This window comes from Citrus sinensis, chromosome 1, assembly GCF_022201045.2.
Source record: "Citrus sinensis cultivar Valencia sweet orange chromosome 1, DVS_A1.0, whole genome shotgun sequence".
NCBI lineage: Eukaryota > Viridiplantae > Streptophyta > Magnoliopsida > Sapindales > Rutaceae > Citrus > Citrus sinensis.
In genome coordinates this window covers 6565622-6592111 of record NC_068556.1, presented here as the reverse complement: position 1 = coordinate 6592111, position 26490 = coordinate 6565622, and the positions used below count along the sequence as shown (strand labels likewise).

At 35.5% G+C, this 26490-nt stretch overlaps 2 protein-coding genes across 5 annotated transcripts in view; one reads left to right on the top strand and one right to left on the bottom strand.

Annotated features, from left to right (window-relative positions):
- The window catches only part of LOC102617477 (probable serine/threonine-protein kinase PBL7), a 34623-nt gene extending 17638 nt beyond the window's left edge, over positions 1-16985 (bottom strand). Inside the window, exons 1-5 of one of the 4 annotated variants that reach the window (XM_052441992.1) lie at positions 16837-16985; positions 15245-15786; positions 14943-15029; positions 14772-14842; positions 14536-14612 (exon numbers count right to left, since the gene is read on the bottom strand). In XM_052441992.1, coding sequence (XP_052297952.1) covers positions 14536-14612; positions 14772-14842; positions 14943-15029; positions 15245-15641 — 632 coding nt within the window. In that variant the 5' untranslated portion in view covers positions 15642-15786; positions 16837-16985. Of the gene's footprint in view, positions 1-14535; positions 14613-14771; positions 14843-14942; positions 15030-15244; positions 15826-16836 lie in introns of all 4 variants that reach the window. The other 3 variants (XM_052441983.1, XM_052441977.1, XM_006475563.4) reach the window with 3 other exon arrangements.
- Positions 15640-17555, top strand: LOC127903023 (glycine-rich cell wall structural protein 1-like). The gene is made up of 2 exons (XM_052443563.1): positions 15640-15794; positions 16928-17555. Exons 1-2 carry the CDS (start codon positions 15640-15642, stop codon positions 17553-17555), a joined length of 783 nt encoding a protein of 260 aa, XP_052299523.1.
- Positions 17556-26490: the final 8935 nt, after the last annotated feature.

Sequence of the window (26490 nt, the reverse complement as noted above, 5' to 3'; positions counted from 1 at the left end):
AATTCTTATTAAAATCAAAGATTTCAAATCTTAGCATTTAAGTCCAAATTACTTAAATTCACAAAATATTTTTCTTTATAAAAACAAAAACTTTTAGTTTATGAAAAGTATTTAATTAAATTAATTTCTTGAGCTTCTCAAATGCTAAATCAAACACCAATTAAATCATACCGGCTTTACAAGAATTTATCGCACTAATTTGTCCGTTGACCTCTAGACTATTCTTGATGTCGCCGTTGTCCGTTGAGTGTCTTCAATCTTGATTTCACTTGATTCACTTGCATAAATATTATCCTTCAAAAACTAGTGAAAATGTGAAATACAATATTTATTAAATCTCTCAATACATATGTTTGTTATCATCAAAATTACATTATGTATAGCCCTTTAGGCTAACAATCTCCCCCTTTTTGATGATGACAAACATCTCATGTATTTTGACATTTGTACTCCCCCTTAATACATGGCATATATAATTAAACATATAAATCAAATTCAAAACAAAAACTCTCCCTAAATATTTGATTTATGATAATTTGTAAGCTCCCCCTTAATATTTCAAAATCATGCATAAATACTTGAAATACAAAATATGTATTACATGTCTTCATATTCAAAATACATGACTTCTCCCCCTTCATCATCAAAATTACTAGAAATTCATGTTGAGACCGATAATATGTCAATGGTTAATCAAGAAACATATAATTACCAAACATCCAATTAACCATTAAACGATCATGAACCATCATGCCATCAAAAGAATGCTCAAAATGCATATTATCCAAAAACATATTATATGCTCCCCCTAAATATATGGCCAATTAAAAAATTTAACCAAAATGATATTATCCAAAAACATATCATATTTATCTCCCCCTAAATAAGAAAATAGATAGATGTAATTGAAACAAGAGCATAAAAAATAATTCGATAAGGATATTACCAATTTTGTGCGAGGAAAAATTTCAGTAGAGTCTCCCCTTAAAATGCACAAATCCTTAAATACACAATGTGATTAATAACACTTCCATATAAGCTTAAACAATTATAACAAACCAACAACTCCATTAATTTTTCAAGCGACACATATCAAATTCAATATGAATCTATGTTTATACCAAAAAGAACATCTCAATGATTAATCAAGAACCATATAAAAATAAAGCACGCAATTAATCCAAAGAGTCGTATTCATTCTAAGAATTCAGAAAATATCATCCAAATATAAATTATCCAGATATTAAACAACCATCATCCATAATCCACAATTAAAACAATTATGCATATGAAAATATAGGTGCATAATATAATAAGGAACCATGGTAATTTAAAATACCCAAAATGCACAAATTCGGTTTTGTAAAATAATGAGTGAAATGGATTATTTTAAACCGATTATATTTATCCAAGAGATGATTTAAGATAATGGATGGTGTTGATATGAACTCCATATTATCTCCATAATTGTCCTTACATCTCTTGGCAACTTGTTTGCTCATGATTTATTACCATCCACCATTGTTGGAACAAAAACAAGCTTAAAGATCCAATTTTGAGTTTACAAAAATTGAGTGAAATGGATTTGTTTGAGCCAAGAAAATTGATCCTAGAGATGAATGAAGCTAATAGATGATGTAGATTGGATAAAAAATGGGCTAAAGAAGCTTGAAAATGTAGAGAGAGAAACGGGTAGAGTTAGGTTTTTGATTTTGGGTTTTATGTGGAGAGTTGATGAAATGAAATTTTGAGAACGAAAATTGAAGGAGTAATGGATGAATAATGATTTGGATGATTGATTTTAACAAGAAAATGAGTGAAAGATGAAGAATTTTGAGAGAGAAATGGAGAGGTACTGTTCACGCGTGAGAGATGATGATGAAATGATGAAAAACAAGTGAAGAAATCATGATGGAGAAGTGTTTAATGAAAATGAAATGCATGGGTATTAGTTTGAATGGTTGATTTGGGCATGAAAATGGATGAAAAAGGAAGAAAATGGAGGTGAAAATGGAAAGGATGTTCACGGTTTTGGTGAGAGAAGAGAAACATGTGCAGAAAAATCATGAATGAAGAAGAACAAGCAAAAAAAAATTGTCCAACCCGTGACCACGCGGCTAGCCGCTTGCTCTCGGGTTTGGGACAGTTTTCCAAGCGGCTAGCCGCCTGGTTGCTGTCCACCTGCACTCTACTTGCTTTCCGGCTTGTTTCAATCAATTCTGTGATTATTTTGTGATCCCGAAACATCTCAAGAGCCAATTTAATGCATGATTCATGATTTTAAACATCCAAAAGATAATTAATTAAAACAAATAATCCATCCAACAAGCATACAATCATGAAGCATATAAGCATTCAAAACTTAATAAAATACAGAAAGGTCAAATTCAGAAAAACAAAATGTATTGATTGAGCCAGAATTAACATGCAACCTATATACCGTTGGAAAGATAATTAAGTTAGCTTTCCAATAAAGTTTACAGAGCTTGATTTGGAGTTCTCTAGAAGGAGTTATGACCAATTCATTACAGCTTGTGCAGACTTGGGATTTTCAACGACTCCTTTGTTTTCCAAACAATTTTAATAGATTCAATAACATAGATAGAGATGTTAATGCGAAAATTTCATCATCCCAAGTTCATGCCGAATTTTTGAAAATTGTTCTTCGCAAAGGGGTTTTGTGAAAATATCGGCAAATTGTTTTTTCGTAGAGATAAATTCTAATGCAATATCATTCATTCCTCATGCTTAGGCATTACATAATCATTAAAAATCAAACAAATTCATCATGATGAGTTGACATGCTACCATCATATATATTTATCCATGCATCATGATTACACACAATAATAAATTAATTATGTAAACGTACGAGCATGCTTTTGTAAGTTCAAGCTATTATCCATCCATCATGATTCACTCAACATAATCAATAGCCAAGATAAACTTATCCACATCATGTTAATGCACTTAATGTTATGATACCAAATGAATTATTAAATACTTACTAAGATTAAAAGACCATCACTTATAATCAATAAGGCAATAATTGTTACCAAAACAATTAAACCATCTTGCCTCATTATTTTTGCCCAGACCATGATTAAGTGATTATCCTCACAAGCTTCATCAAGGAACTCTCCATCCTTATTTGTGGTACCTACAAAAAATTGTTCAAGTTGTGTATTTTGGTACCCAAATATTCTTGGGTCCTTAAGTGTTAGCAATGGTTCCTTTTAGAACCCAAATACATTTTGCTCCATAATAAGCATTTCTTTTAACTGGACATCTATTCTTTATGTGACCATTTTGATTGCAATAATGACATACAATTTGATCATTAATGGAGATAGTTTTAACAAAATAACTCTTATAGTATTTTTGTTTCAAATTTGGCTTATAACCAATACCTCCTTTATCAAACACACATTTTTTGTGAATTAAGCAAGTTATCCAACATCTTTTGCCCATTTGTGAATTTTAACACAATTTGATTTAGCTCATTACTCTTCTTCTTAAGCACTTCATTTTCTTTCATTAATTCATCAACATGTGATTTCTCATGCTCATATGAAGTACTTTGTTTGCATTTAAATGATGCAATTCTATCATGCAACATTTTATTATCTAACGTTAGTCCTTTAATCTTTTCATTTAATGAATCATTGCATTTTTGTAAAGCATCCTTTTCATTTTTCAAGTCATCTACATATGATTCTAGATGCTCATGTGAAGTGTTAGGTTTCTCATTTGACAATGCAACTCTATCATGCAATGTTTTATTCTCTAATTCTAGGCATGTAATCTTTGCACTTAGAGATTCATTCTCATTTGTGAGTTTTACCATTTTCTTTTTAAGACAAGCATTCTTTTTACCAATTTTTATCCAATTATCATGCAATTCTTTAAAAGCATCATATAATTCATCATAAGTAGAAAGATCATTTACCTCATCAAGTTCATCATCCGATTCATCTCCAATTGCCATGAGAGCTAGATTTTTCATTTCTTGATGCTCTTCATCATCACTTGTTTCCTCATCGCTATCATCCCATGTGGCTACTATTGCTCTCTTCTTGAGCTTGTTGAGAAGAGGGCATTCTGTTCTTATATGACCAGGCTTCTTGTACTCATAGCATTTGATTACTTCCTTCTTCTCATTTCGGTTCTTGAGGTCTCTAAATTTTCTTCGTTCACCGGATTTCTTAAAAAGTTTTCTAAGCCTCCTAGCCAGCATATCCATCTCCTCCTCATCCAGCTCGCTTTCTTCATCACTTTCATGTTTCAAGGCTTTGAGAGCAATGTTTTTCTTCTTCTCCTCATTGCCTTTTTCGGCTGCCAAGTCTTCCTCATAAGAAATAAGAGAACCAATTAAATCATCAATAGGTAATACATTTAAATCTTTGGCTTCCTCAATGGCAGTCGTTTTTTATCTCCATTCCTTAGGTAGTGACCTAATGATTTTCTTAACTTTCTCACTATTTGAAAAGGTCTTTCCTAGGGCTCATAGAGTGTTCACTATGTCCGTAAATCTAGTGTACATAGAATATACACTCTCATTTTGTTCCATTTGAAACAATTCATATTGTCGAGTGTACCTACTAATTTTAGACTCTTTCACTTGATTTGTGCCTTCATAAACAACTTCAAGTTTGTGCCAAATTTCATTAGCACTTTCATAACTAGATACTCTATGAAACTCTTTCTTATCTAGTGCACAAAACAAGGCATTCATAGCTTTGGAGTTTAGATAAGCTTTTCTCTTTTCCAATTCATTTTATTCCCTTGAAGGTTTTGGAATATCTTCCCCAACTTCGTTTTTAGTCAAAGGCATAAATGGACCATCACAAACAATTTCCCAAATTTCATAATCTAAAGCTTGTAAATAAATTCTCATCCTAGTTTTCTAATATGGGTAGTCATTACCGTCAAAGAACGGTGGTCTAATTGTGGATTGTCCTTCCCTAAAGGTTGAGTCACTATGGGTTGCCATGAATCTTTAACTCTAGACGGCTAAGTCTACAAAAGAGCACATCGCTCTGATACCAAATGAAATGCAAGTTATGCAACCCAAGAGGGGGGGTAAATTGGGATATTAAACATTTATGCAATACAATTCGCACAACAATTTAATCTATTGCCTTAATAAAATCAAAACAATAAATTCATTCAAGCACAATATTAAAAGAGTAAGGGAAGAGAAAACGAACACAAGGATTTTTACGTGGTTCGGCTATCCCCGCCTACGTCCACGCCTCCAAGCCAACCGAGCTCGAGAATTTCACTATCCAAGCCTCCTAAGGCTTCAAATGTTTACAATTGACTTCCAAGGTGTCAATAAACCTTTACAACAAGAGATTATATCCCCAATCTCTTCACCCCAAGTGTTTCCCACACTTGTACACTCACAAATTGATGAGAAATAAAAATCACAACAAAGAAACTCCCTTTAAGAGTGGATAATAAATTATAGCTCAATAATGATTCAATAAATGATTATTTGCGAAATGGAAGCTCAATATATGTTATATGATCTTATATTTGCTTGTGTTAGTTCTTAAAATGAAGTTTGAGTTGAGTTTTTATAGTGAAAGCCCGAAAACTAGCCGTTATAGGCAAATTCCAGCGCCCAAGCCGCTTATTTATCCGGCTCGCCGCTCAGGAACAGTGATATTACCGTTATTTTTGAATTTTGCTACAGTAACACTGTTCATTGAAATTACACTTTGGCCTAAAACTTTCTATAATTATACTATGGCCCAAAACGTCAGAAAACTTTATAAATAGGTCCAATTTCAGAACTTCCCGAAAGTAGTTGTCTTTCCCAAACTTTTTGAAATTATGATATGGCCCCAAAGATTTTATTGTTTCGCACAAAGGTCCTTTTCAACATAATACCTATATTTTTTAAAGTTCTCAAAATCTTTCACTTTAGTCCAAAATATTCACAAATTATAGTATGGCCCAAAACATTTAAAATATTTGTAAAAACATCCAACTCCGAAATTTAATTCTTATTAAAATCAAAGATTTCAAATCTTAGCATTTAAGTCCAAATTACTTAAATTCACAAAATACTTGTCTTTATAAAAAAAAAAACTTTTAGTTTATGAAAAGTATTTAATTAAATTAATTTCTTGAGCTTCTCAAATGCTAAATCAAACATCAATTAAATCATACCGGCTTTACAAGAACTTATCGCACTAATTTGTTCGTTGAGCTCTAGACTATTCTTGATGTCGCCGTTGTCCGTTGAATGTCTTCAATCTTGATTCACTTGCATAAATATTATCCTTCAAAAACTAGTGAAAATGTAAAATACAATATTTATTAAATCACTCAATACATATGTTTGTTATCATCAAAATTACATTATGTATAGCCCTTTAGGCTAACACATATCACTTGGAAAATGATGCACAGTTATGGTTTCAACGTTGTAAGAATTAAGGGCATCTTGTGACATGGGAGGGCATGAAGGCAGGCTTGTTAGAGCAATTTGGCTCTACTGAATATGAAGATCCATTCGGTGAGTTGTGCAAGCTTAAACAGACAGGAACGATATCAGAGTATCAAACTCAGTTTGCAAGGTTACTAGCCCGAGCAGGTCACTTAACAGACAAGCAAGAAGCTGGGTGTTTTATCAGTGGGTTAAAAGATGGGTTACGAACTGATGTGCGAGTACAAAATCCTTTAAATTTAAGTGCAGCGATTGCGTTGGCCCGAACTTATGAATTTAAGACCCAAAGATCCACGAATACACCAGTCTCATCCTTTGGACAAAATTCTAACACACAACTAGGCACAATAAATTTCTCCAGAAACTCTACTTCTGACCTCACACTACCAATTCACAGGTTCTCCCCAACAGAACTCCAACGTCTGCGGGAACAAGGATTGTGTTATAACTGTGATGAGAAGTATACCTTTGGACACAAATGCAAGAAATTATTTTTGATTGAGGCGGAAGAAGGGGACGAGCCAGAAGAACATCAAGAGGAGAAGGACGATACATAAGAGACTCCCGCTATTTCCTTGCATTCTCTAGCTGGGGTCCAATCTCCACAAACAATGCGACTTCAGTCAAGTATTGGTAAAGCCTCTCTGACTATTTTAATTGATTCTGGTTCAACTCATAATTTTTTCCATCACAAATTTGTAAAAATTACGGGACTGAAGCCGGAGCCAGGGTGTCTGCTTAGTGTGGTAGTTGCCAATATAGAGAAATTGACTAGTCCTGATCCTTGTAAGGGAGTACAGTTGCAGTTGCAGGGGACTCAAATTAAAGCAAAGTTTTACCTCTTTTCTCTAGAAGGATGTGATGCGATGTTAGGGGCACAGTGGTTATGCACCCTTGGACCAATCTTTTAAGACTTTGACAAAATGGAAATGCAATTTACTAAAGATGGGCATTAGGTGACATTACGGAGTGCTACTACTTTAGAACTTAAAGCTATTGAGGGAGATACAATTCCGAAAACATTGAGGAAAAACCAAGGTCGTGGGATCATTTTACAACTTTGCTCAATTTCAGTGGATAACGAACCAACAGCAACCCATGAGGTAACACAAAATGATGATTTGGGATTCTTACTTACTGAATTTCATGATGTTTTTGAAACTCCAATAGGGCTGCCGCCCTCGCGTTCCCAAGACCATCAAATTCCTCTTCAGCCAGGAACTGGGCCGCTATATGTTCGTCCTTATCGATATTTCTTCACCAGTATTATTAGTACGAAAATATGATGGGAGTTCGAGGTTTTGAGTGGATTACAGAGCACTTAATCGACAAACTGTGAAAGATAAATTTTCAATTCTGGTGATCGATGAACTATTAGATGAATTGCATGGTGCCAAGTTCTTTACAAAGCACGACCTCAAGTCAGGCTATTTTCAGATTCGCATAAACCTAAATGACGTGCATAAGACGGCCTTTCGAACTCATCACGGACATTTTGAATTCCCAGTAATGCCCTTTGGGCTCTCTAATGCACCTTCTACATTTAAGTCCCTCATAAATGATATCTTCAAAGCTCATTTACGTAAATTCATCCTAGTTTTTTTTATGACATTTTGATTTATAGCAAATCATGGTCCGACCATCAAAAACATGTTCGAATTACTTTCTCGATCTTGCGAGCTCATCATTTAGTTGTTAAAAGGGAGAAGTGCCAATTCGGGGAAACCCAAGTTAAATACTTAGGCCACATTATTTGTAGTAATGGTGTGAAGGTTGACCCTGACAAAATTAAAGCAATGGAAGGCTGGCCAAAACCATCTAATGTCAAGGCATTAAGAGGTTTCCTGGGACTCACTGGTTACTACAGAAAATTTACTACATGTTATGGCAACATAGCCGCTCCTTTGACGTCCATGCTGAAAAAGAAATCTTTTTTTTGGAATTCAGAAGCAGACATGGCCTTTAAGTTGTTGAAACAATCCATGACTCGTGCTCCAATGCTAGCCTTGCCAAATTTCACCCTTTTATTCATCGTTGAATGTGATGCATCTAGGAGTGGTTTAGATGATGTTTTAATGCAAGAACAGAAACCAATTGCATATTTTAGCACTGCTTTAAAATGAAAGAATCTATTACTCTCTACTTACGAAAAGGAGTTGATGACACTTGTTTTAGCAATAAAGAAATAGAGACTGTACTTGTTGGGGCGCCATTTTATAGTTCGAACTGATCAACAGAGTCTAAAATACTTGTGGGAGCAGAGAATAATGACAGAAGCTCAACAGAAGTGGCTACTCAAACTGATGGGATATGATTTTTCCATCGAATACAAGAAGGGAAAGAGTAATGCAGCAGCAGATGCATTATCTAGAAGGGACGCACAAGGCGAAATCAATTTTATATCCTGCCTTTTACCACAATGGTTAAAGATGGTTTGAGAGGAAAATCAGTCACATCCCGAGTTACAACAAATACAGGAGAATCTACAGCAAGGTGAGGCAGTGGGGCCTTGGGAGAATCGAGATGGCATTTTATTCTTCAAGGAACGGATCTACTTACCTGAAAATTCACCATTAATTCCAACAATCATCCAAGAGATCCATGATGGCAGTCATGAGGGGTTTTACAAATCCTTCCACATAATCAAAGAAGTTTTCTATTGGAAGCACATGAAAGAGACACTTAAGAATTATATTAAACAGTGTGATGTGTGTCAACATCACAAGGTTGATCATCAATCACCCTCGGGCCTTCTTCAGCCTTTACCTATTCCCACAGAGGTATGGTCTGATATCTCGATGGATTTCATTGATGGATTACCCCCATCTAAAGGAAAATCAGTTCTCTTTGTGGTGGTGGATCGGTTGTCTAAATATGCCCATTTTATTCCAATATCTCATCTTTATTCTGCTCCTAAGTTGGCACAACTGTTTTTTGAGAATGTGTTTAAGCTTCATGGCATGCCAAGATCAATTGTGTGTGATCGAGATTCTAACTTTTTGAGTTCTTTTTGGAAGGAGCTTTTCAATTTACAGGGCACTCATTTCAATTTCAGCTCATCTTATCATCCGCAAATGGATGGGCAAACTGAGGCAGTGAACCGAACTATTGAAATGTATTTGCGATGCTTCACAAGTGCCAAGCCAAACGAGTGGGTTCACTGGATTTCCTGGGCAGAATTATGTTATAACACCAGTCTTCACGCTTCCACTTGAAAGACTCCCTTTGAAGTGGTGTATGGGTGAGCTGCACCTAACTTGTTAACTTATGTTCCTGACACAGCTAGAGTAGAAGCCGTGGACCAGACGTTGCAAGCTAGAGATCGGGTCATGCGAGAGCTAAAGACTCAACTCCAACAAGCACAAGATAGAATGAAAGCTGTATATGATCGTGGAAAAGTGGAAAGAGAATTTTTTGTGGGGAATTGGGTGTATTTACATCTGTAGCCCTACCGGCAGACCTCCTTGGCTCTGAGATCGTCAAACAAACTCTTGCCCCGCTTTTATAGTCCTTATCGAGTGTTGGAGAGAATTGGATTAGTTGCCTATCGCCTCGATCTTCCGCCTGGAAGTAAAATCTATCCTGTTTTTCATGTCTCTCTCTTGAAGAAACAACTGGGTGCCCAAGATCGAACTCTTTCTAGCCTTCCATCTATAGTAGATGAAAGTGGAGAACTTCAGCCCCAACCTTCAGCAATTCTGAAACACCGTAGGACAGGACACAAGTGTGAAATGTTGATTCAATGGGATGGTCTCCCAGCTTCAGAAGCTACCTGGGAGGAAGAAAGTTCTTTTATGGCAAGGTTCCCTCACTTTAAGAGTCCTTGAGGACAAGGACCTATTCAAGGGGGAAGGAATGTTACGAGTCTGCAGCACTCTATTTTAATTATTCTTTTAATTCTATTGAGTCAGTCAAAGTAGTTGGTCACTACTCTGAATAATGTGCACAAGTCTGATTTATTTGCTATTTTTTAGCTACTGTTGCTATTTTTTTTAGTTATTAGTTGTGCTTTCGTTGTTAAGATGCAAAGTCTTGCAGTGTATAAATTCAGCATAGTTTATTCAATAAAGGCATCAAGAAAATTCACAAACTTTATTATATTATCAATTGTTCTATCATTATTTCCCACTGTTACTCTTATTACAACAACATAGCTCGAGGAAGGGGCAGAGGGAGGGGTCGAGGTCAAGCCATTGGAACATATTGTGACAATCTCTTCCTTACATTCTTGTATATTTAACAAGCAGTAGTAAATACAACTATTGGGGGGGGGGGGGGGGGGGGGGGAATTACATATTAGAGGGGGACTTTCAATTCATAGTATGGATGAAAAAGAAGTGTGTGCCGGGGACTTTTGTAACGCCACTTTTTTTGTTTATTTATTTTTTCTCTTTTACCCTTATTAAATTGAGTATGATAGTTATTATTGAGTGTTTGTGTGTGAGTAAAATTTATCAAATTACTTTTAAAAAGTTACATAAGTTACTAGTTTTTATAAAAAAAAAGTATTTATTATTTACCAAGTATTTAAGAGGAAGCCATTTTTTTAAGAAGCCGTCTTTTATTTTCTACGCCGTTACAAACTCTAAAAAAAAAAAAAACATAAGTCTTTGGAGAAGGAAAAGAAAGTTTTATAACTTCTTTTCTTAGTGTTTGCCTTAAGGTATTAAGTATTTTTTTGAATTATATGATTTATTTTTATGAATTGTTTGCCTTTAATTACTTGTAGTATAGTTTGGGTAATATATGTTTGTTTGTAATGTTGTGATGATATGAACAGTCTCTAGTCCTTGCTTGAAATCGTTTTCTTTATTTAGAATCACGTGAACATGCTTACATATCATGGAACTAGACATCCTAAGCTTTCCATTGATAAGTTTTGTGTTGAAATCCTCTGAGTATGCAAATTGTTATGGTTTTTCGAAATTGGGTTACTGGTGCTGGAAAATTCTGATTTTCAGCAGCGGTTCTCACTTCTAGAAATTTTTCTGTAAGGTTACACATCCTTAAAAATTATGGCAATTTTTATATCAACAGATCTTGTCTCCTATGCTTGCATGTTTAATTTCATAGTTTTATTCTTTATGGTTAAATTATTAAAAATCGTAACATGTGGCTGCTGCAGATCTGGAAACTGTTTTCCAGAATTGCAGAAGCTGAAACGTGTAACAGTTGGGCTAATTTATGAATATTACATGCCATTTTAGGATTTTATAATGAAATTTCAATCTTTCCTCTGTCTTTAAAAACTGGAATCGTGATTTTTGGGCATGTAAAATAAAATATATGAATTTTTGAAGTTCTGTTTTTAAATCTGAAATTTTCTGGCAGGTTCGATGTTTTTGGAAATAAAATGCTTTTAAAATAGTTTCAGGCGTCCAAAAATTATGAATTTTAATTATATTATTTTTTAATGTGTTTTCTGTAATTAAAAAAAAGAAACATATTATTTCGAGTACTAAAGAATATTTTATGAATCTCCTAAGTGGTAAATGTCTGTTTTGTTCAATGCTGGGCAGTTTTGTTACTTTAGTGAAAGGTCAATATTCTGGCTCGATTTTGACTTGTGCTGATTTTGTGAAATATTGTATGCAATGCTATGCATGTTCACAGTGCCTCTGTAAATTTTCATGGTTTTCCGACATTTGTATAGGTTATTAAAAATCAGCATATGTAAGATACTCATACTTATGTCTAGAATATGTATAAGTATTGAGCTAGTATGCCTATGAATTAAGGATGATTGGGATTATGTTTAAGGTCATAGATGATATTGATAAGGATATTTTTATGATGATTATAGGATGTGGGTGAGCTCGTTGGTTGTTCTTATGGTATTGAGTTGATTGCTGCGGATTGAGGTAAGTAGATTCACGCATGATGTGCTTCATAATAAATGTAATTTATGTTATAAGAATTATGTTTAGATAAAAAAATTTTACAAAATTGATTTCTAAAATATTTAAATGAATTTTGTAAAATAACCTTTAAATGAATTTATAAAAATAAAATTTAAAATGAATTTTTCTTAAGAAATTAGTTTTCTTAAACAAAATGTTTTCTTAAAGAATTTTCTAAAATAATTAAATGATCAAAGCCAGGTACTTAAATGTTTTAGAAGACTTTAAATGCTATTTTTGAAAGGATGTAAGGTGGATTCAAAAATGTTTTGACTCAAAATCCGTAGTAATGTATATGATGCCCATGTTATGATGTTACGAAATACTATGGCCAGCTTGCTAGTATGATGATGATCTTGTGCACAAGGATGTTATGAACAATGTGGGGTATAATATCCTGAACGATGAATGATGAATGATGATGACTACATGGCATGAGCTACCAATGTTTATGTTTTAATGTTTTTAATGCTTTTACATGAATCCACCCCTTATGCTAAATGAAGATGTTGTTATAAAATTTTTAAAGGTAAAATGACAAAAAATTTTAAATATTGTGCATGAATTTGCTTACCGAGTTAATGGCTCACCCTTCGTCTCCAATATTTTGCAGATTGATTAGAGATATGGCTTGAGGCTTTTGAATATAGAATTTTTCTTAGTGGATCTTTAGAATTGCTTTAAAGATTAAATTTGGCTAAATTTTTATTTTGAATTAGAGACTTTTCTTTGGAAACTTTATTTCAGATGTTTTATATAAAGATTCAGTTGAAGTATGAATAATGATTGTATATCTTGAGATTTATTAATTAAAAAAAAATATGCGGTTTCATTCCAATTTTACCCTTGTGTTTTCACGGGTAATTTTTGGGATGTTAGAACTTTACAGAAAAATAGTGTCAATTGTTAGGGGCTTCCGCTGAAACCTTGTCTGTGACTATTTTTCCTCGCCTTTCCCATCTCTATTTCTCGGGTGTTATGGCCTTCACTGCTAGAGCTGGAAGAGTGTAAACCGTAATCGCTGGTAGGTCTACTGTACCCGCTACTGGCACTGATTTCCTGGCTGTTTAGTGCCATCTTCCTGAATTTTTTTAAGTCTTCATTGTATTGCATTGTATCATAGTCTAAGCTTCCGTATACACTGCTTTGGCCAGGTCTGATTCCTTCATTAAGGTCAGCCAGAGATGCATCCCCTTCCAAAGTACGGACTATCTGCTCTATAATAAATTATGAATTAGAAGTCTGATTAAAAAGATGATGTTTTGGTAATTGATCAACCAAATTCAAGCTCATTACCTGGCTAATTCTTGGTCGGCAACGTGCTGAATGGCGCACGCAGGCAGCTGCACAAGCAACCATGCGAGCCATCTCGTTGTGGTTGTATTCATTATGCAGTTTTGGATCAACCAGAGTGTCAAAGTTTCCATCTTCTATAGCTCTATTAAGCAAAGGCCTTGCCTGTAATGCCAACAAATTTAGTCAGTTCCCTGTGATATCCAAGATTTCATAGCCATAACTGACTCCTGTGATTGAAGAAAATAAGGGGAAAAAGGAAAAATATTACTCACTCAATCCACCAAATTGTCTTCCATGAAAGTATGGGTTGAGTCGACAGGTCGACAACCAATAATCAATTCCAAAAGCATGACACCAAAGGAGAAAACATCTGATTTCTCTGTGAGTTTCCCACTTGAAGCATATTCTGGAGCCAGGTATCTGCAGGTGCCAACCATATAAGAAAATGAAAAATTAGCTAATTCAAAGTCCTAAGTGAGCATATAAAGTTCACTCATCAAAACTCTAAACCTATCTAGAAAAATAAACCAATAAAATAGATCTGATCATTATCATTAGAATCAACTGAAAAGATTAATAACAATAATAAGGGTTACAGTCAGAGCAGAACCAGCTGCCTTAAACAGATCACTATGAACAGATGAAGCCAACTTCAAACTCCAATGTAAAATGTCATGAAATGAAGAAAAAGAAAAAGAAAAAAATGAGTTAAGGGCAATCAAGTTCAAGCATTTACAACGAGGTTTGGAGATATCTTGAGAAATCAAAATATAACTTATGAAATTTTTGAGCCACATTCTGGTTCAACTCAAACATAATATGGTTCATCATCAGTGATACGACAATGAGAAAATAGAATATCAAAGTAGTTGGTCTTACCCAAATGTACCCATCACTCGAGTGGAAACATGAGTATAAACATCAGAAGCAAGCTTTGCTAGTCCAAAATCAGCAACCTAAGGAAAGGAACTTCAAGATTAGCATCACAAATATAATCGAAACCTATGAAAATTTCAAATCACACTAGTGCTAGATAGAATTTGAAATAAGGTGCTGCTTGTGTTTCCACTAGTTCAAAAAATTTGAGTTAAAAAATTCACTAACGCAATTAATACCTTTGCCTCAAACTTGAAATCCAAAAGTATATTAGCTGCTTTAATATCACGATGAATAATTTTAGGATGACCTGAAAGTACGAATAGACAAGATATTAGGGTAAATCACCGTACAATTAAACATCACAATCCATGAAGTTAGAGAGAGAGAGAGAGAGAGAGAGATCTTACAATCTTCATGGAGGTAAGCCAGTCCTTTCGCAAAACCTAAGGCAATTTTGAGTCTTGTTGGCCAATCCATGGTAGGTCGACCCTTCCCTGCAATATGCTTTCTGTCAGATCCTTAATAAATTTCTAACATCAGCTAAACAACATCTATTACAAAAGGATCTGTGAACCATTATCTCAATTGCATTTAGTGCCTTAACAACATAATGAAGGCCAATAGAATAAGTACAAGAAGAGCTTAAAAGTACTTTCCAACAAATAAGTTCACATAAAGAGTTATCTAAGGTCTTCATATGCAAACTTACCATGCAAGTGAAACTCCAAAGTGTTGCTTGTAACAAACTCACACACAAGCATTCTTTGTGATCCAGCTGTATAGTATCCAACCAAGGATACAAGATGTTTGTGATGTACTCGGCTAATAATTTCAACTTCCGCCTGAAACACACGTTCTCCCTGCCCACTTCCAGCTTTCAGCTGCTTGATTGCGACTTCCTTACCATTCGGTAGGACTCCTTTGTGCACATAACCAAAACCGCCTTGTCCGAGGAGGTTAGCATCTGAGAAGCCATCTGTTGCCCTTGCTAATTCTTCGTATGTAAAAGTGCTCTTCAAAAAACCTAATGAAAGGCCAAGTGATGGAGGTGGGATTGGTGCCTCAGACCCTGAATAATTAGAGCTAGAGCCTCCACTACTGCTCATGAAAGGTGGTGGTGGTGGAGGGGAGGGAGTGTATACGGGCGAGTGTGGTGGGCGTGATGCAACCGGATGTGGAGGAGCCGGCCTTGGTGGTTGTGTGACTACATGTGCTGCAGAAGGTGGGACATTTTGCTGCCAGTGCTGTTGTCTGCTGCCGTAAGGGTCAACTGACAAATCATAAAGGACACTAAAAAAAATACTTATAATACTCAATAGTTATTAATTGAAGCAGGAATCTCTGGAGATGTTAGTCAATGAGTTATTTGTATAGGCTGTAAACACCTTCTTTAAATTTAATTACTCAAAGAAACTAGAGAAATGACTATTACTTGATCACAATGTATTGCCAATATGCTATCACACCTTGAATTAAAAGCGTATTGAAATCAAAATTAACAATTCAACATCGAAAAGCAATTTTCAAGTGCCTCAAAATCTCAAGAAAAAAAAAACAATAGCAGGAACCATTTTTGGCACTCCTAATGATAAGATGTAACTTAGTCAACTGAGAGAAAATCAAGAGTCTTGGCCACAAGCTGTAGATACATATGTGAATGGAACGCATCAAAATCGGAAAGGTAAAACAAAGAACAATAATTTACTAGAAGTTTAAAACTTATGTGTTACCCTAAGTAGTTCAAGATTTTAGATTTTGCAATAAACAGAATTTTGGAATGGGGTTTTTCGGTTTGGTAGAATGAGACTTTGGCCAACTATATGGCAACAAAAACAAGGACCACTGAAATTATTCCGGAAATGTCCCAATTCTAGTAATAATCTTAGATATGAAAATATCACAACACCTCTAAAAGAGAAAATTTGACTAAGTTGCAATCCATAGACATTAGACAGCACACATGCATATGCATATCACCCATGTCTAGAAAGTACAAAATAGTTAGAGAACCAAGTAAAAATCAATGATAAGATGGTTTCATTGATACATGTATCAATCAATCAATACGGTCAAAATTGAATTAAACAAATGCAAGAAAAATAGAAAACTAAGTCCGATTTAAATTCATGCAATGCCAAGGATTAATCAAATCTTAATCATAAATTAAGAACAACACTGCAAAAACAGGTCACGGAAACGCACAAAATAATTAAAATCAACGAAACCAGAAGCAATTTGAAATAAATAAATAAATAAACATGCAAATTTAAGGAAAAGAAATAAAAAAGTCGAAGCAAAAACCTTTTGGGGCAAGAGGAGGTGGGAGCGTACAGTAACCCGCCTCATCATCTCTCCTCCTCCTCCTCTTCCTGCGGCAACGCAAAATCAACAGGCTCACCACCACAATTACCGCCAGCCCACCAATCGCTAACCCCACCACTAACCCAGTACTCACCCCACCACCACCGTCGTCACCCGTCGGAGGCGAGGGAGGACTCCTGGCCACCGGATTTGACGAGGGCGGAGATGAGTCAGAAGGAGTGGACGGTGGAGGGGCGCCTGAGGTAGGAGGAGGTGTCAATGAAGACAGGGATGGCGGGCTCAGCGCCGGAGTGGTAGGTGGAGGTGTCAATGAAGACGAGGATGGCGGGCGCAGCGCCGGAGTGATAGGCGGAGGTGTCAATGAAGACGAGGATGGCGGGCCCAGCGCCGGAGTGATAGGCGGTTCTCTCAATGGAAACCCAGATGGCGGGCCCAGCGCCGGAGTGATAGGCGGTTCTCTCAACGGAAACCCGGATGGCGGGCCCAGCGCCGGAGTGATAGGCGGTTCTCTCAATGGAAACCCGGATGGCGGGCCCCGCGACGGAGTGATAGGCAGATTTGTCAATGAATACGGGGATGGCCGGCCCCGCGCCGGAATGGTAGGCGGAGGTGGAGAGTCAATAGTGGTGAGAGAGGGAGCAGCAAGAGTGGAGGATGGGGGATCCAAGGGAGTGGGGGGGGCGGCGGCGAGGTGGTGATGGTGGATGGAGGATAAGCATATGCCGGTGTAACAAATCAAAATAACGAAATATAAAATATCTTGAATTGAGAGAGAATGTTGGCGTTGTGTTTGTTGTGTTAGAAATTAGAATTGTGAAAAATGAAGAGAGCTTAGTATTAGTATTAGTATTAGGGACATGTCTATGGTACAGATTCTTTAACAAATATGTCCCGTGATCCCACCGTCCCATTTAGGGGTGGGTAAAAAAATTGTAGTCTTAAAAAAATTGAATTGAATATGGTTTTTTTTAATTTGGTATGATTTTTTTAAAAAAAAAAAATCAAACGGTACAATTTATAAAAAAATTAAAATATCGGTTCGGTATTCAATTCATTTAACTGGACCGAAAAATCGAATTATTTTTAAATTTTATTAAATTAAATATGTGTTAATTTTTAACTGATTGTGTAAGATAGCTAACATAAACTTGCATACACACAATCAGAGTATATATATATGTTAGTGTTACAATTTCGTAAATTTTTATTTTCCAAAATAAATCCTAAAATTAAATATAAAACAATTTCGTAAATTTCGTAAATTTAAACTAGCATCTTATTATATAGATTGTTTATTTAATTATTTATTAATAGTTAGTAAGATATTATTGATAAAATGTGTTTTGAATACTTTGTATTTATTGTTAATATTTGTAATGAAATTATAATGAACTTATTGAAAAAAATTATTACATTTATAAAGCCCAATTGACTAAAAATTTGAAAATTCAAAATAGGCCCAATAGGTCCAGAACTGAAAAAATCGAACCGAACCGAACCGAACCGAAAAGAACAGTTTGAGTTCGATTCTTTTTTAGTTCGGTTCTTTTTATAAAATAATCGATTTAAATCGGTTCTACTTAATTTCGAACCGAACCGAACCGTGCCCACCCATAGTCCCATTTTCTATTGTTTAGTTTCTCACTCCACATCCAACGGCTGATGTTGCGGTCTGTAGCTTACAGATTCTGTAAGCTAGTCAAGTCATTGGCTTACAGATTCTGTTAGAAAATAAGTACAACAAGACAAAGCGGATTACTGTCTGTTTGTTGCGGGGACGATTCACATGGGGAGGAACTCAAAGAGAGAAAGAGAGAGAGGAATTATCGTCTGCCAGCTTTTTCTTTTATCCTCCTTAATTCGTGTAAATTATTCAAAATTTTGTATCTGTGAGGAAATAAGCTACTGGTCAACTAATGGTCGTTGGGTTTAAATGGAAGATTTGAAGAAGTCTGGGGGCATTGTGCAGATCGACTTCAGCTGGAGGGGTCTAGTTGAAATATTAAAGCTGATGTGGCAAGAATTCGTTATGAGTTCGTTATGATTTCCCAGAAATACCAGAGTATATATATGTGTGTTTTAGCCTCTGATATGGGGTTTATAATCTTTCTCATTTCTTGATCATTTAGTGAGCTAATTGGTTCTTTGTGATCCTTGTAAACTCCTTTATAGAATCAGCTTGTAATTCGATTCATAGTGATCAATAAAAGAGCAGTTTTTCCTTCTACAAGTTGAGTGCTTGGAACTGTGCTCTGTTAAAGTTCTTTCCTGTTTCTTTCTTGATTAGCTTGCTTTGATTAGTTCTTTCTAGATTCAATACGTTAATAGGGTGATAACAATTGGTATCAGAGCCAGTGGTGGTTCAAAAACATGTCTCTTCCAAAACCCGATATTGAAAGGTTCACCATTGGTGGTGACTTTTCACTTTGGAGGATGAAGATGAGGGCTCTCCTTGTTCATCAAGGTCTCGAATCAACGCTGGAAGAAGATGATCTTGGGGATGCTTCAAGTTCAGTCTCTGATGAGAAGAAAAGACAGATACAGAACAAGGCTCACAGTACCTTGATCTTGAGTCTCAATGACTCAATTCTAAGGGAGATTTCTGAAGAGAAGACTGCCCTTGGTATCTGGAACAAGGTGGAGGCCTTGTGTATGAAAAAGTCCCTGGCACACAGATTGTTCTTGAAGAAAAGGCTATATACCTTTTTTATGAGAGAAGGAGTCTCGATTCAAGAACACATTGACAACTTCAACAAGATCATTCTTGATCTTGAAGGAGTTGAAAATGTGAAAATAACTGATGAGGATAAAGCCTTCTTTCTACTGAGCTCACTGCCAAAAATCTATGAAGGATTTGTAGACACCATGCTGTATGGAAGAACTACACTCACTTTAGAGGATGTAAAAGCTTTTTTGAGTTCTAAGGAGATCCAGAAGAATAATGGGCATGAAGTTAGTAATGGTGAAGGCTTATTTGCCAGAACAGAAAAGAAAAATCAGAAGAAGAAGAACCAGAGTCAAGCTAAAAAGGATGATGTATCTGTAAAAGAAAAAATGAAGAAAAGAAAGTGCTTCTATTGCAAGAAACAAGGTCACTACATCAGGGACTGTGCTGAGAAAAAGAGGGATGAAAAAGAGAGAACATGTGATGCAGCAGTAGCCCCAGAAGACTCCTCTGATGATGGATACCATAGTGCTGATTTGTTGGTGGCTTCAAACAGCAATATCAAAGGTCAGTGGGTTCTTGATTCAGGCTGTTCATTTCATTTGTGTCCTAATAAAAGCTTTTTTCATACATATAAATCTGTGGATGGTGGTAGAGTGTTTATGGGTAACAACAATGTGTGTAAGATTGTTGGTATGGGGTCTGTCAAAATAGAGATGTTTGATGGGTCTGTTCAAACTCTAAGTGATGTAAGGCATGCACCTAGGCTAAAGAGAAACTTGATATCTTTAGGCATGCTAGATGGTATGGGATATCACTTCAAATCTGAAAATAGTGGTTTGAAGATTATGAAGGGGACTGAGATGGTAATGAAAGGAGTTAAGAAGAATGGCCTTTATGTGTTAGAAGGGTCATCAATGCCTGGATCAGTTGCAATGCCTGCTGTTTCTGATGTTAATATAACCATGTTATGGCACCTTAGACTAGGCCATATGAGTATTAGAGGAATGCAAGAACTGAGTAAGCAAGGGCTGCTGTGTGGTGATAATATAGATGAGCTAGACTTCTGTGAAAACTGCATCTTTGGCAAGGCACACAGGTCCAAATTCACAAAGGGCATACATGTATCTAAACAACCATTAGATTATGTACATGCTGATTTATGGGGGCCTGCACAAGTACCATCCTTGAGTGGGGGAAGGTATTTTATGTCAGTCATAGATGACTTCTCCAGGAAAGTATGGATCCACATACTGAAGACCAAAGACCAAGCCCTAGAGAAGTTCAAGATTTGGAAGACTTTGGTGGAGACTCAATCTGGTTTCAAGGTGAAATGCTTAAGAACAGACAATGGACTTGAATTCTGTAATAAAGAGTTTGAACAATGCTGCCAGGAATGGGGAGTTAGGAGGCACAAAACAGTAAGATTCACCCCTCAGCAAAATGGTTTAGCTGAGAGGATGAACAGAACACTTATTGACAAAACAAGATGCTTGTTGATAAACTCTAAGCTTCCTAGGAACCTTTGGGCAGAAGCTGTTTCTACAGCTAGTTACCTGGTAAATAAAAGTCCATCTTCAGCAATTGGCTTCAAGACACCTGAAGAACTCTGGTCTGGAAGACCTGGAAAATATGAACACCTGAGGGTATTTGGATGCCCTGCTTATGTCCATGTCAGACAAGGGAAGCTTGATGCAAGAGCCATAAAAAGAGTTTTTGTTGGCTATCCAGATGGGGTTAAAGGCTACAGGGTCTGGTGTAAAGAGGCTAACAAGTGTCTGATCAGTAGAGATGTCTAGTTCAATGAAGTGGCCATGATCAATAACTCTGACCAAGCCACTTCTGCTAATGACATCAATACAAGTGACACACAAGCCACTACAGAAACTGAGCAAGGTGAAAAGATTGAAGTGGAGTTGTCTAAAGACTATGAAGATCAAATACAACCAGAGGCTGTTGAAGCTGAGACTCAAGATGCAGAAGTAACAGAAGGTGAAGTACCACAAGTAACTGATTTACAACAATATCAATTAACTAGAGATAGAGAAAGAAGACATACCAGACCTCCAGCAAGATATGCATATGCAGATATGGTTGCATATGCCTTGATGAGTGCAGAAGATGTTGCAATTGAAGAGCCTAACAGCTATAGAGAAGCAATGAGTAGCAAGAATAGCAGAAACTGGATTAAAACTATAAGGGAGGAAATGGATTCTCTGGGAAGAAATCAGACTTGGATTCTGGTCCCAAATCCAGGGAATAGGAAGATTTTCAGCTGCAAGTGGATATTCAAGAAAAAGGAGGGCATTCCAGGTGTTGAAGATTCAAGATATAAGGCAAGACTGGTGGCAAGAGGGTTCACACAGAAGGAGGGGATTGATTTCAATGAAATCTTCTCACCAATGGTAAAACACAGTTCAATCAGAATCTTGCTTGCTATGGTGGCTTTATTTGATCTAGAGCTTGAACAAATGGATGTAAAGACTGCCTTCCTACATGGCAATCTTGAAGAAAAGATATTGATGTCTCAACCTGAAGGCTTTGAAGAACAGGGACATGAGGAGTATGTGTGCCTTTTTAAAAGGTCTCTATATGGCTTGAAACAATCCCCTAGGCAATGGTATAGAAGATTTGATCAGTTTATGATCTCCAATGGCTATTCCAGGAGCAAATATGATAGTTGTGTCTATCATGGGATTATAAACTCAGGTAAAGCAGTATATCTTCTACTATATGTTGATGATATACTCATTGCTGGTAAAGATCTCAGTGACATTAAAGAGCTTAAGAATTTGCTGAAGGGGGAATTTGAAATGAAAGATCTTGGCAGTGCCAAGAGGATTCTTGGGATAGATATTGTTAGAGATAGAACAGTTGGTACCTTGTTTCTAAGCCAGTCAAGGTATATCAGCAAAGTGCTGGAAAGATTTCAGATGTTGGACTCAAAACCAGTACTGACACCTCTGGGGGCTCAATTCAAACTCTCTGAAGATATGTCTCCAACTTTAAATGTTGGGGTGGTAAAGATGGTTGACATACCATACTCTCAAGCTGTGGGAAGCTTGATGTATGCAATGGTTTGCACCAGAGCAAACATAGCTTATGCAGTAAGTGTGGTGAGTCGATTTATGAGTAATCCTGGTAAGCTTCACTGGGATGCTGTAAAATGGGTCATGAGGTACCTAAAGGGAACCTTAGATCATGGTTTGATGTATGGTAAATCCAAGCATGAGGTCTGTGAAGTCAGAGGATACGTTGACTCTGATTTTGCAGGTGACTTGGACAGAAGAAAATCCATCTCAGGTTATCTGTTTATGTTGGATAGTTGCCTCATAAGTTGGAAAGCTACTCTACAGCACATAGTAGCTTTGTCATCTACTGAGGCAGAATTTGTTGCTGCAACAGAGGCAGTGAAAGAATCAATGTGGTTGAGAGGGCTGCTAAATGAACTATAGTTGAAACAAAAAACAGTAGAAATTTTTTGTGATAATCAGAGTGCCATTCAGCTCATCAAGAACCAAGTTTATCATTAGAGAACAAAGCACATTGATGTGAAGTTGCACTTTATCAGAGATGAGGTTGCAAAGGGGTCAGTTGCAGTGATCAAGATACATACAGACACCAACCCTGCTGATATGCTAACCAAAGTGCTACCAACAACAAAATTTAAGTTTTGTGTAAACTTCATTGGTGTTGGCAGCAGCTCTAGTTCCTGAAACATGTGTCTTTAAAGGTTTTTTATGTTACTTAATTGAGATGATCAGCTGAATCGAGTCTGTAAGGTGGAGAGTGTGAGGAAATAAGCTACTGGTCAACTAATGGTCGTTGGGTTTAAATGGAAGATTTGAAGAAGTCTGGGGGCATTGTGCAGATCGACTTCAGCTGGAGGGGTCTAGTTGAAATATTAAAGCTGATGTGGCAAGAATTCGTTATGAGTTCGTTATGATTTCCCAGAAATACTAGAGTATATATACGTGTGTTTTAGCCTCTGATATGGGGTTTGTAATCTTTCTCATTTCTTGATCATTTAGTGAGCTAATTGGTTCTTTGTGATCCTTGTAAACTCCTCTATAGAATCAGCTTGTAATTCGATTCATAGTGATCAATAAAAGAGCAGTTTTTCCTTCTACAAGTTGAGTGCTTGGAACTGTGCTCTGTTAAAGTTCTTTCCTATTTCTTTCTTGATTAGCTTGCTTTGATTAGTTCTTTCTAGATTCAATACGTTAATAGGGTTATAACAGTATCAACCAACAAAACGACTAGGAAAGGAACTTGTACGGCTTAAAAAAAAAATAGAAAAAGTTTCAAACTGTGAAATATTTTATTGCATATATTTCCACGAACGAATGCACCTAAATCCCACTGGATTTTGGTTTATTTATTTTATTAGAAAATAAAACAGTGTATCACGCGGCTTTAAAAAAAATTAATATTATTCTTTTTTTTTTACTTTACACTTAATGAAACTGATAAAAAAATATGAATTGATTTTTTTTTAAAATGAGGCAGCCTTATAAAAAACAAAAAAAAATTATTAGCCAGCAATATAAATAAAGAAGCAATGTAAAATAAAGAATAAAATGAGAAAATATATTATAGAGTTATTTTATTCATTTCAATTGTGTGTGTACAAAATAAAAAGATGAGCTCTCCTTTTATAGTTACATAATCACTCCATAAAATTAATAAAAAATTATGGATCATAATTTCTTGTGAAATAGTGAGAGTTATAGGGAAGTTAAAGGTTGCTAATGAGAGATAGTGGGGAGACTAAGAGATATATGTTATGAACATCTACATTTATTTTAATAAATTCATAACACTCCCCCTTGAATTTTCATTACAAAGAATATACTTCATTAAAATCTTTACATAATTGTATTGTGTAATAACAATCAAATTAATTATGAGAAGATGAAAAACCAAATATAAAAAAAAATTCTCTATTTATTAAATAATAAAAAATATACAAAGATAAAAAATAGTGATGTCACATCACCTCCCAAATCCCAATTTTATATATAGATATAGATTGGACTTCTATCTTACGGAGAGCGGAACGTGTTAGAAAATTTGCCACATACACCTAGCTCTTTGAATTTCCTTTCCTCCAATGAAAAATGAGAAGAACTATCAGTGACAATCAAACCTCACCATCCGTACGTAATACGCCTTACTATACAAAGTCTTTTTAAGTCGCCTAATTACTTCGTGTCAATCTCATGTATTAATTGTAGCCCTTCCGTTACTTACTGCAATCTGCAAATGTGTCAAAAATCGGTTAGCACGAATTGTGGCAGTCTGGCAGATTGTTGAAGATAAATATTCCACAGGATCATCATTCTTTGCTCCACAAACTTTTTAACTTTTTAAAACATTGAGTTTGTAGTTAAATGTCATAATAATGATGCTTTACGAAATTACGATTATGTTTACTGCTTGCACCTTTTTGATGAATTTGATTATGATGGCATTTCTAATCATAAATTATGTTACTATTGTATGAATTTATTATTCTGATGTTATTTATAGACGAATGTCAATAAATATTAACATATTTTTGGGGTTCTCTTTTTTTTGTATTTAAAAAAATGAAGTATGTTGTTTGACAACATTTTGGACCAAATCAAATTAAGGAGTCTTTTAAGAGTTATTAAACGTGGGTATAATATGCGCAAGTTGGAGTGCAAGGGGGGCGCCATTGGGATTTGGGAGCGAAGGAATATTATGACACGTAGGGGTGTTCACGGATCAAATTTTACGGATTAGACATCAATCCATATCCGATCCATAATTTTGCGGATTATAATTTTTCAATCCAATCCAATTCACGGATTGATTAAACTCAATCCAAATTCAATACATACATCTACGGATCAGATGCGGATTTGACTCAATCCATATCCAATCCATATGTCTGCGGATCGGATGCGGATTTAACTTAATCCATATCTAATCCACCATTTTGTGCATTAGTTTCGAATTTAAAATTTTTAGTTCTCCCCAATCCATGAACAAATGAAATTTTAAAAAAAAAATCTAATATAAAAATAATTTTACTACCGATTAAAATTAAAATTGAATAAAATTTAAACAAATTAATTGTTTAAATAAAACTAAAATAATACGTTTAAAGTTTCAAAATATAACATACTAAGATTAATTGTTCAAATAAAGTTACAATAATACATTAATATAACACTGAAATTAATTGTTCAAACAAAGCCATAAATAATTGAAATGACAAAGTTTCTGAAACCAAACACAGTCTGATCCTTCACCAAGGCTGTCGCACTTGTCGAAAAATGGTGATTATGGGTCGAAAAGTGGTGATTATGGAGCCGTCAACGATGGGAACCAGGAGAAGTACGGGTGGCGATCTTAAAGGTTGTGATAGTGCAATTGTTTGGCTGTAACCAGTGATTGTGAAGTGGCTCGATGGACTCAGGGAAGAAGATGGCTTGCTCTCGCTGGAATCACGCGACCAATGTCCTTCAAATCGGTGTCGAGAGTGTATCGAACCAGTATTGGGTGTTGGTAGTCGCGTGTGACGGTGAGGAAGCTTAGAGTTTTTTGTTTGCAAATTGTTGGTGACTTGGTGTTATTTTGCTTTTGAGTGACTTTGCAAATTATTGGTAATTTGACATTATGTTACTTTGTTTTTGCTAGTGCGTGTGACTTTGCTTTTATTTTGTTTTACAATTTTTACAAGTTATATTTGTATATTTAATTATTTAATTATTATTTTTATTTAATATTATTATTGGGTAATGGCTAAGATATGTTATAGTGCTTATGTAACTATGTAATGTCACATTTATAATATTCTTTAATTAAATTTATAATAATTTTTTAACTATATATATATATATATATATATTTTTTTTTTTTTTTTTTTTTGCGGATTCACGGATTTTTACGGATTTACAGAAGTAAATCCATATCCAATCCATCGAATGCGGATTTTT

Excerpts from the sequence above, each read along its gene's own strand:
- LOC127903023 (XM_052443563.1), top strand. The coding sequence starts at position 15,640 with ATGAAAGGTGGTGGTGGTGGAGGGGAGGGAGTGTATACGGGCGAGTGT. Across the intron at positions 15,795-16,927 it reads CAGTGCTGTTGTCTGCTGCC|GCTCACCACCACAATTACCG; the intron begins GTAAGGGTCAAC and ends CAAAATCAACAG.